The sequence below is a fragment of the Myxine glutinosa genome, chromosome 6, assembly GCF_964187855.1.
Source record: "Myxine glutinosa chromosome 6, kmMyxGlut1.1, whole genome shotgun sequence".
In the NCBI taxonomy this organism is placed as follows: Eukaryota; Metazoa; Chordata; class Myxini; order Myxiniformes; family Myxinidae; genus Myxine; species Myxine glutinosa.
In genome coordinates, this window is record NC_136266.1 from 2,870,794 (window position 1) to 2,882,924 (window position 12,131).

Genomic DNA, 12,131 nt, shown 5'->3' on the forward strand with positions numbered 1-12,131 from the left:
ATCATATATAATAACATTTAGGATTTTAATGGGGTATTTCACTAATTCTTATTACAAGACGTTATTCAAGGTTACAAGACGTTATTCCTCAGCATATTTTCACATCATATATAATAACATTTAGGATTTTAATGGGGTATTTCACTAATTCTTATTACAAGACGTTATTCAAGGATAAGTTACATTGTCTTGTATCATTTTAGAAAAACCCAACGCTATACATCGATCTATTCATGATGGCAGGTGACCACACCTGTCAACAAATCGGAATATTAAAAATAAATATCTTAAAGCTTTGCAACAAAGGTAACTAGCCTAACTAAGGCCTGTTGCTCTCACCTCAGGTAACTCGGTGTCCCCTCTGTTGTTTTTTCCAACCACCTCTCCTCCAGTCTAGCTCCCACTGCTTCCTCATCCCTCTGTCCGTCCCCAATCCCTCCAAGACGCACACCTCACCGTTTTCCCCATGGAGTTTAATCTCCATGTGTAAACAGGATACCTGTACCAATTGCAGGTACTCATTTCACCTCACCAGTTCCGCTTATTCAGTAACTTGTCAAATCAACATCTGTAAGGGCTCTATTATGTGGAGTGCTTCCAACAGGTAAACTTCAATATAACACACACAGGTAAACTTACATAATATAATCCTCACAGGTAAACTTAGATAGTATAATCCTCACAGGTAAAGTATCTGTTATCAAGGTAGGTACAGTTTTACCTGTGGGGAACCTCATCCTCCACCAGCATATTTCCCATCGCCGAACGTACCGCGAAACCATGGTAACCTGCCCGCCAAATGTACCACGAAACCAAAGTAATCTGCACGCCGAACGTACCGCAAAACCCAGGTAATCTGCACGCCGAACGTACCGCAAAACCCAGGTAATCTGCACGCCGAACGTACCATGAAACCCAGGTAATCTGCACGCCGAACGTACCGCAAAACCCAGGTAATCTGCACGCCGAACGTACCGCAAAACCATGGTTACCTGCCCGCCGAACGTACCGCGAAACCCAGGTAACCTGTCCGTCTCACTCTCCTCACCATTTGGCGGCTCCCTCCTCAGTTTTCCTCTTCCAAACAGGTGTTCTCCTCAGGTTCTGTTCTGTAGAGGTTTCTCACTTGACCCCACACGCACACATCATGTTTCTCTTCCCTAACTCTGATGTCTTGTGCGATCTTCCTTCAATCGCCTCATCTGATCTTTTCGTGAGTAACCCTACGGTGTAGTTGGCGTTTTAACGCGGAGGCGGTGAAACTAAATTCCCGTTTGGCAACTTTTTTCTTTGTTAAAATCGATGTAAAATGATTTCGTTTTGAAAAGGATAGGCAAAAGGATATATATATATCTATATCTATTATAACCTGAAAACCCCCTCTTTGGCAAGGGATATAATTAAATATCGTCGGCCACGTAACCATGGCAACGAAAATCACGGCCGCGGAGCGGCGTGTCCGTGCTCCGTGGTGGTGAAGAAGCAGCCGGATCCATGTGGAGAGCGGAGGACGTGCGGGAGGCCGGGGAAGGAATTTACCGCTCTCGGGATCCCATTTGTAACTTCAAACTCCGGTACGTGATACGTACGAACCGTTGGTCTTGCTCGGTACCTCCTCACACTCACAGGCTTTTTATCGTTTACTCATACGTCGTTCGATGCACTTCTCCTTGTACTGCAGTGTCCGCCTCACGAAAGCCTCCTCAGCTGGGGCTCTTGCTCGGCGTGTCCAGGCCCAGGCAGCTCAAGTAACCGCCTCGGACACAGAACTTGCTACGTTTCGCTCGTCCGCCGCAGGTACGGAGCTAACTTAACTATACAATTCATCAAATGAGGTGTGCGGCCTATGCTATTCTCGAACCATTTATCACACCATTCACCATGCTGTCCTTTATTAAACACCTCCTGCAACACTCCCAGTGGAGGTGTCCTCATTTACATCTACATAATGCGTACGCCAGATGGCTTACACCGATTGTACCAATTACACCAAGATATCCCACCCCTTTCGCGATTCATCCACATTCTCTCTTTCAGTCCTTGTAATTAATTGAATCCTCCATCAGCGTCGATCTCAACGAGTCACCAACTATACCAATTATACCAATTATACCAAATATACCAACTACACCAATTATACCAAATATACCAACAATACCAATTATACCAACTACACCAATTATACCAACTATACCAATTATACCAACTACCCCAATTATACCAACTACACCAATTATACCAAATATACTAACAATACCAATTATACTATTTACACCAACTATACCAATTATACCAATTATACCAATTATACCAACTATACCAATTATACCAAATATACCAAATATACCAACTATACATACCAATTATACCATTTACACCAACTATACCAATTATACCAATTATACTATTTACACCAACTATACCAATTATACCATTTACACCAATTACACCAATGATACCAACTATACCAATTACACCAACTATACCAATTACACCAAGTATACCAATTACACCAATGATACCAACTATACCAATTATACCACCTTTTCCAATGATACCATTTACACCAATTACACCAACAACAACAACAACAACAACAACATGCATTTTAAGGCCATTTTCCCTGCTAGAGCTGGGGTTCGCCTTGCGGTCCCCATGACAATCTTCTCCATTTTGCCCTATTTTCTGCATCTCTCCTTGTTAACCCCCTTCCACCATCTTTAGCCAAGTCTTTCTCGGTCTTCCCCGTCATCTACTTCCTTCTACATACCAATTACACCAAGTATACCAAATTACTATACCAATTACACCAAGTATACCAATTACACCAATTATACCATTTGCACCAATTGTACCAATTGCACCAATCATACCAGTTGGCTTAGCGGTCAGGGTACCGGCTTAGGATACCTAGGATCCTGGGTTCGAATCCCGGTCGATCGCTGAATTAACGCCAGGGGGGTTGACTCAGCCTGTCATCCTTCCGAGGTCGGCTAATTGAGTACCAGTTCACTGGTAATTCCCTGGTTGTCGTAAAAGGCGACAAAAAGGGTTAGCGGCAGGAAGGGCATCCGGCCGTAAACATTGCTTCAAAAAGGGGACCGAAAAACAACAACAACCACGGTGTCCGAAAAAGGCCAACCCCCGCTTTGCGGGGAAAAATGGCCTCTAAAGGTGTTTTTATTTTATTTTTTAAATACCAATTACACCAAGTATACCAATTACACCAACTATACCAATTGCACCAATCATACGAATTACACCAGATATACGAATTACACCAACTATACTAATTACACCAACAATACTAATTACACCAACTATACTAATTACACCAACTATACTAATTACACCAACTATACTAATTACACCAACTATACCAATTACACCAAGTATACCAATTACACCAATTGTATCAATTGCACCAATTACACCAAGTATACCAATTGCACTAATTATACCAATTACACCAATTGTGCCAATTATACCAATTGCACCGATTACACCAATTACACCATTATACCAATTATACATGGGACCACCATGGGACACACTGGTGCATGTTGTTCCAGGGATCAGCGAGAGAGAAGTTGTTGTGATAGGAGGGGATCTGAACGGACATGACAGAGAGTTAGAAGAAGAATGTGAGGGTGTGCATGGTGGGTCTCGTTTTGGAGCTAGAAACACTGAAGGTGTAAGAATTGGTCTTCTGCTTTAGATATGGTCGTCCGCAACACAATGTTTAAGAAGAGGCCGAGCAGACTGATCATTTATGAGTCAGGTGGTGTAAAGAGTCAGATAAACTGCTTTCTAGTTACGAGATTATATAGGAAGTTGGTCAAGGATGTGAAAACAACAGGTGGAGAAGAATGTGCTTCACAATATCGGCTGTTAGTGTGTTATGTAGAGATAAGCTGGAGTAGGGAAAAGAGGAAATCCTTTGTTCCAAGGAGAATTTGGTCACAATGGTGAGCAAGTGCTTTGGCAAAAATGGTATTTTGTGTTTTTTGAGTAATCAATCAATTGATTCGTTATTTAATTATTAACAATTAATTGAATGAATGAAATGAATGAATGAATAATCGTTTTAAGGCCATTTTCCCCGCTAGAGCGGGGGTTAGCCTTGCGGGCCCCATGTCAATCATGGTTCCCATTTTGAGGCAGTTTTTATGGCCGTATGCCCTTCCTGACGCCAACCCTGAGTCGCCTCTTCCGATGCGCAGGGATACGGTGTACCTATTCTAAATCGGGGTACACACCGGGATCATTCATCCCAGCAAGCTGGTACTCAATTTGCCGACCTCGGAAGGATGACAGGCTGAGTCAACCCCCTGGCGTTTAATTGAGTACTTGTTTATTTCCTTTCTCTTCTGGGCAATGTCTCAGGCACCATTTGAGTTTGGAAGCTGATATTTGGACATGACAGTGACCAAGTGGTGTGGCTATAAGGGATATTTTAGATTTATTGATTAATCGATCAATTATTTATTGATTAATCAATTAATTATTTAAGGATTCCAGCAATGACTTGATTAATTTTTTTTAAGTGAAAGATTCGAGTGAAATGATGGTGGTTTTGGTATTCTATTTGCCAATTGATTCATTCTTTAATTATTTTATGATTACTATTATTATTTTTTCTCATCTGTGCAATATCTCAGGCACCTTTTGAGTTAGGAAGCTGATATTTGGACACGATAATGACCAAGTGATTTGACTGCAAAGGGTATTTTTGATTTATTGATTAATCAATAAATCGATTAATTATTTAATTTATCTGATTGATGACTTGATTAAATTTTTTTTTTTAAGTTACAGATTCGGATGAAACGGTGGTGGTTTAGGTATTCTATTAGCCAATTGATAAATTATAAAATTAATTTATGATTATTATATATTTATTTTCATTATTAATTTATTGATTGATTTATTGATTATTGTTTATTGATTTTAATTATGCGATTAATTAATCAATTATTCTTCACCTCTCCCTCCCAATACAGCCTGGTGTTAGCTTAGTGGTTAGGCTGCCAGCTTGGGATCCTAGGATCCTAGGTTCGAATCCCGGTCGATTGCTCAATTAACGCCAGTGGGGTTGACTCAGCCTGTCATCCTTCCGAGGTCGGCAAATTGAGTACCAGTTCACTGGTAATTCCCTGTGTGTCGCAAGGGGCGACTAACAGGTTTGGCGGCAGGAAGGGCATCCGGCCATAAAACATTGCTTCAAAAAGGGGCCATGGTGCCCAAAAAAGGCCAACCTCTGCTCTGTGGGGGAAAATGGCCTCTACAGGTGGTTCTTTGTTCCAAGGAGAAGAGTATGGAAACTACAAGATGAGAATGTAAAGGATCATTTCCAGAGGTAACTTTTAGAAATAAATCTTGGAAACTCTGTGGTAGGAGAGGATGTAGAGAGTTGTTGGGACTCTTTAAAAGATGGGTTGCTCTATGCTACTGATATGCAAGACAAAGGGAAAGAGCAAGCGAAGCGACCGTCACACAGGCGAAGCCAGGACCTGAAGAGAGAGCAAGATGGTGTGACCACGTCTTTTCCCCTTCACTCTCGAATGTTCCATGATGACGTCACACTCTGTCCAATCACCGAGCGCTACTCAATCACGAAGGCCGGGGCGTGGCCTCACTGTTAGGAGTCGTCGGGGGTGGGGGAGGGGGGCGGAGTCCAATCTCTTTCGGGAATGTTCCGATGACATCAAAGGCCGTGAGGCGGGGCTTGCGTGCCGGCAAATATCCTAGGTGTTGGTTAGCCCTGGTGGCATTGTGAGCGAATGAGTCCATTTACAGTGCGATCGTTGTCGTTATTATGGCGGCCCCTTTTTTATGCAATAACAATGAAGGGAAAAATCGTAGGGCAATTGCACACTGGGGTTTATCCTTAAGCCCTACCTAATTAGCATAGCTCCACCCCTCGTATGGAGACACATATACAATCTTACCCGGACATTCGACGCTTCTTAGATACATCGAGGTGGGTTCTTCTTCTTCGCGACACTCGGAGCATGCTAATTTATACGATTCTGAACTTTAAGGTATTTCTTCATTTACCCCCCACAAACGTAACACTATTTATAAAGGGAAGGTGATGCCTTACTTAATCAGGTGTAATTATCGGGGTTTGAAGCTGCTGGACTATGGAATGAAAGTGGTAGAGAGTCATAGATTAATTGATGACAGAATGTTAATAAACATGAAATGCAATTTGGGTTTATTTTTTTTATAATTAGGCATATACATCAAAAATATCTGGAGAAGAGGAGACAACTGCACTTTATATTTGTGGATTTGGAGAAGGCATTCGACAGGGTGCCTTGGGAAGTGGTGCAATGGTCAGAGAAAGTTACTTGAAGAGGATTGGTTAGTCATGGTAGTCATGGAGATGTATAAAAACCACCTTTAGAGGCCATTTTTCCCCGCAAGCGGGGGTTGGCCTTTTTCGGGAACTGTGGTTGTTGTTGTTTTTCGGTCCCCTTTTTGAAGCAATGTTTTACGGCCGGATGCCCTTCCTGACGCCAACCCTTTTTGCCGCCTTTAACGACAAGCAGGGAATTACCAGTGAACTGGTACTCAATTTGCCGACCTCAGAAGGATGACGGGCTGAGTCAACCCCCCCTGGCGTTAATTCAGCGATTGACCGGGATTCGAACCCAGGATCCTAGGATCCTAAGCCGGCACCCTAGCCGCTAGCCCAACACCAGGAACACCAGTCATGGAGATGTATGATGGATCATAAACGTCTGTGAGGGTAAATGCAGTGCAAAGTGAGGACTTTTAAGTGAAAGTGAGGGTTCACCAAGGGTCAGTCTTAAGCCCAATCTTGTTCATCATGGTTCTTGAGGCCATGTCACAGGAACTTAGAGGAGACTTACTTTGGGAGCTCCTGTATGCTAATGACTTAGTGCTGATAGCCGACAGTGTGGAAGAGGTAATGAGTAAACATACAGTATGGAAGGAGGGTTTGGAGGCCAAAGGATTGAAAGTGAATACAGTTGGACCCCGCTATTTGCGGGTTTCCGTGTATGTGTGGTTGATGAATTGTGACCTGCTTATCTATTCGTGGCCATGTGTCCCACAAATTCGCGGTTTTTCGTGGGCGCAAAAAAAAGCATAAACCGCGAGCATGACACACTAATAAAACCCATCTTTCACCAGCCATGCACAAAGCAGCTGCACATACGCAAAAAAACATCTTCTACGAGCCACTTCTACGTGCTTCATAGAAGCAACTTCTACGTGCTTCGCGTTTTCATGGCTTTTGCAGCCACTTTAACTATAAGCGAACTTCGCGGGATGTCCCAGCAGCTACTTAACACATCCCCTGTGAGTTACGAAAACACTTAATCATATCGAACACATCACCTGCTTCGACATTCACGGCCGTGTGGTTTGCATTTTCACGGCTTTCATGACGGCAGTAATTTTCATGTCGTGCCATAATTTGTTAATTAAAACATTAACGAGCTTGACTTGTATTTTTGAGCTGATTTATGGTAAAGTTATCTAAAATATGGGTGTCAGATGTTTGGACAGGGGCGCAATTTCAGTGCTTGCCATCGGCGCTATTTTCCGTAGATACGCCCCTGGATATATCTTTTACTCATGTTCGACACTACAAGGACATCTGAAAGGTTACTTACTTTATACTATGTAAATGTAAACTACAAAAAAAGTTTATATATTTTACTTATTAAACTTTTAAATATAATCTTACAAATACCTGAGTTTTGCAAGCACATCAAATTCCAAACCTGCATGTTATCCGTAATTCATTCATCTTTAACATTATTGTTTCACAGGATTTTAGCATAACTGTCCTGATAATTCAGTAGATGTTTATAATTTTAATTATTGCTTTTGAAAAAGATTTACTGGGAACTCCTGACAGTTTTTTTTTTTTAACTCAAAAGGCCGGAGATAGCTCCCCTGCTGAAGTAAACTTGTATGCAACTGTATGAATTACAGGTATTTATTTTCGAATTGTTGCCTAGTCTTGTTTTTGTAAAACCCAAGACTGCACACAATTTTTATAGTTCCATACGCAATTTTCAAAACTTAGTTATAATATTGTTACGGACCGCGGATTAGATGTTATTTTGACCGAGCGGTGGTGTAACCACGGCCGAACAGTTATTCCCCGACTAAAACCCGATTCAACCCAAACGTTGGCCGTATCGCGCCACAGCTACTCAATCGGGAAAACTCTAAAGCGACCGAATGCAAAGAGGAAGAAGACGTACAGAAGAGTAACGGGATTTATTATTTACACACACAAGCAAAAAGGAGCAGTCACGATTATTTACAGGGACATGAGACGCAGGTGACACAGTGAATTCCTTATACAAGCTTAATTACCTACCCAGGACAGAACAAACAAAGACACTGACTCACGCGGGGAATTGCAGAGTGGATTGCTGGAAGGAGGTGTGTGGCTGGAGGGGGGGGGGGGGGGGCACGGAGCTGGCTGGAGCTTGATCCCGCACGGGACGTCGGGCTGGACCTCGACGGCCGCTGATGCCACCGAGCCTGTCATGTGCGTGGAGTCACGGGTCGGAGCTGCTTGTCTCAGTAAAAGCGCATCTGCTCTGGCGACCCAGCTCTTTCTTTGGACTCAGTAAAAGCGCAACTCTCTGACGACCCAGCTCTTTCTTTGGACTCAGTAAAAGTGCAACTCTCTGACGACCCAGCTCTTTCTTTGGACTCTCAAACCAAACCCCTCATGCTTAGTTGGTTGTTCGGGGCTGGCTCACTCCTCCCCTCTATGACGAGGTGGCGACACGCCTTTCTTCCCCAACCCTGCCTCGTGGCCAATGGTGGCTGAAGAAAACCACCCAAAATGCAGTTGGCCATCGAAATGAAATGAAAGGGGACCTATTCTTATTTCACTTGGTACAATGGAGTATTTAAGTTAATGGGAGACACAGCCTTACCCTAAGACACATAATAAGATATAAGCTATCGAACAGGGGTATTCTATGATTGGCTGACGTGTATGCTTTATGGACTAATTACCGAGATGCCCTTTTTACCTTTATACAACTCTGGAGGCAAGAGGGGCCATATCCAACCAATGGTACACAGCAGTTTACCACAATCCAATACACACAATCAAAAAAATGCCATCCTCATATCCGCAACACTGCACCCTCCTCCTCTTAGGCACGTCCCGGGCCTATAACTTTAATTTAGTGTGACACGTAGGTGTAGTTCCCTCTACTTTTAACCTGACCCTGAGTGCGACAGTTTTAAAACATAAATAAATGTGTCCCGCTGCTCCATTGCACCCTGCCTAACAGACTTACGCCCACAGTTAACCGAATTGCGGAATGGTCTTCAAACTATACATTGACGGTGGGGAGCATTATTTACAATTGACACTACTTTTATTTACAAGACTAACCCAGGACCTGTGATTGTTCTTTCTGGGGGGGAGACAGTCTGCTCTGCATCAATGCACCATGAAAGCACCTAAAAATGCACCAATACACCCCCAAGCACCAATCGGTGCAGTCACCATTGTTCATCAGTGTTCATGAATGTTCAATAATAAAAATAAATCGACAACCCCTAACCCTGCAGGTGATCTCTTGCTCTTCGGCTCCCTCTGCTGGCTATTATTATTTCTTCCAGTTGTTGTCTTTTCCTTCATTTTCTTACTGGCGGCCTATTTGCAATAAAGCTTGCCCAAACGTGTCCATTTTATTTATCTTTATTTATGGCCCACAGGGCCGACTACGTGTGGTTCACCTGTGGGGCATCGGTGCCCTGTGGCCAAGGTCCGCCAGCAAGATTTCGGGCCCTCATGGCCGGTTCCAGCAGAGGGGCCATGCCCCAACCCATGGGGTCCATAAGTGGTGCTCGGCCACAGACATGTGGTCCATAATGTGGTGCATCGATGCAGACAGCTGGTTCTGAGAGTTCCGGGCGCACAATGGCCGACTCACGCACGCTCCCCTCGGCGCCCAATGGCGCACAGGTCATGTGGGAGACAAAAGGGGAAAGACAAATGAGCGAGGGGTAAGGTCACAAGGGTACACGTCAATAAGGCAATGCAGGGCGAAATGCGTACGGAGAGCGAAGTGAGAAAGCTCGTCCCTAACGTACGTCACCCCCCCGTCACCTACACTACCCTTGCCCTTACCCCATATGTACAAAATCTACACCTTTACAAATTCGTCACTACTGTCACGTCTTCCCCATATTTCCCTTATACCAAATTCGTCTCCACAATCCCTCTACTTCAAAATTTGCCATCACCCAATTCATCATCAATCCTCATAAGGAGGGAGAGATGGAACATCAGCACAATGTCACACCCATGTCATGATGCGTCTCACAATCCAAACATTTGCATCATAAAAAATAATCAAAACATGGCATGGTGTGGAGTACCTGTCACCTCAGGTGAGTGGATGCAGATGGTGCGAGGAGATCCTTCATCCTATCTACCCTCTAAATGACTTTAACACTCTTTACTCTACCCGGGGTCTTTCCCTGCCAATCCATTGGCCATCTTACACTATGGGTTCTAAAAACCAATTCCCATTGACCAAACTGTGGTGCTTCTCAATTTGGGGTCTCACTCCCCCGATTCATCTCCCGGTGCCCTTGCACAATTTCTGGGCTGGGGCGTGTAGCTCTCCCAGCAGGTCTACCCACCTGCACACCTCCACCACTGCAGTTGCCACCCGAGCTTACCTAGCTCCTCACCCTAACCTAACTAACTGGGGAAGGCCCCTCCTGGCTCTGTCACCCCACTCGGTGCCCTCTGGCACTGGGCTACCCGGGTCCGTCCTCCGGATCCTCAGGCCCCATCCACAACAACTACTACCGGCTCCCAGAGCCCACCTGCGGCCTCACCTGGCCGACATCCTCACAGTGGTGGAGTGCCCAAACCAACTACACACACTAACAGGCTACACGCCCAGCCATTTCCACAACACTAATGCACCCATCCACAATACCATTCTGCAACCGCACCACAGATGCCAATATCCAACCACAATTTACCTATACCCTCTACCTAACACTTACACTACCCTCCCCGGGTATTCATGATGGGGGTCCACTCTTCCCCCATTCACACCTTCGCACCATCCACTCCACTCCATTGTTTCCATCATACTCACTCCTCGACCATCCATTCCAATCCTCCATATATGCTCCAGACCATTTATTCCATACACCTGTTCTCCATTCACCTGTAGTTGCACACCTGTGCAATCTCACCTGGTGCTACCTGCACCCTCCTTCTCCCTGGACCATTTGGTCAATACAACACTCATCACTATCACCATCACTCAAACACTGCTCCATCCACCTGTTCAGTTGCACACCTGTGCAATCACACCTGTTCAATCACACCTTTCACAATACACTTCTGAATTCACCTCCAACACTCACATGGCATCATCTAACTACCTGTTGCCCTGCTAACTTAGTGCTCCCCGTCTTCCCTTTAAACTAAGCACATACCACGTCATTATCATCCACACTAATCTACCTGCGTCCCCAGCTACAGGTATCATTGTCACCACCTAACCTTAACGTTACCTAAGGTCATTTCTCTAGGGCCCTACACACGATATATCCTAACCCTCCCGGGCTAGTTTTCACTGCCATCAACCCCATAAGACTAGTGCTCCTTTGCCCCCCTGCTGTGAGGGATGGTGGATTGGCCATCCCATCACATGGGGCATCTCTTACTATCAATTTTGCACACCAAATTCCAACCAATCAAAAATTTGCCAATTACTGCCAATTCTATTCACTTTTCTAAATTTCGGATCAAAACCACTATCACTATTATCATCATCAGTCTTCTCACTAGTGCCTCTCGGTGCGCCAATTCACTTCCACAGCCCGGCTTCGTAAAGCCGAGCAATGAATGCGGGTTGTTTGGTGCCGGCGGCTGGATACGTCCGACACTCGGTGCAGGGAAGGACGCTTACCCGGGCCGAGATCCCACGCACCCCCTTGGCACGGAGCCATCCAATTGCCCGATCTCGACCTGCCGGAGCGCCTCAACAAAAAGGGGTCGCCATGACAACCCTTCCTATCGGGCTGCCCGTTCCGCCTAGCGGAGCACGGACGCGGCCGTTCCAAACGCGGCCCAGCATGGA

General features: G+C 44.8%; 2 protein-coding genes across 8 annotated transcripts in view; one reads left to right on the forward strand and one right to left on the reverse strand.

The window, feature by feature from the left end:
* CFAP251 (cilia and flagella associated protein 251) overlaps window positions 1-1,219 on the reverse strand; it is a 173,872-nt gene extending 172,653 nt beyond the window's left edge. The window contains exon 1 of the mRNA XM_068119135.2: window positions 1,049-1,219. The gene's annotated coding sequence lies outside the window, so the exon portion shown is untranslated. The remainder of the gene's footprint in view (window positions 1-1,048) is intronic.
* A 211-nt stretch (window positions 1,220-1,430) lies between these two features.
* MKS1 (MKS transition zone complex subunit 1) overlaps window positions 1,431-12,131 on the forward strand; it is a 101,437-nt gene continuing 90,736 nt past the window's right edge. For all 7 annotated transcript variants that reach the window (XR_010984899.2, XR_010984898.2, XR_010984900.2 and 4 more), the window contains exons 1-2: window positions 1,431-1,574; window positions 1,682-1,797. Coding sequence is in view for 4 of the 7 variants with exons in the window: in XM_068119522.2 (XP_067975623.2) it covers window positions 1,495-1,574; window positions 1,682-1,797 (196 nt within the window). In the remaining 3 variants the exon portion in view is untranslated. The remainder of the gene's footprint in view (window positions 1,575-1,681; window positions 1,798-12,131) is intronic.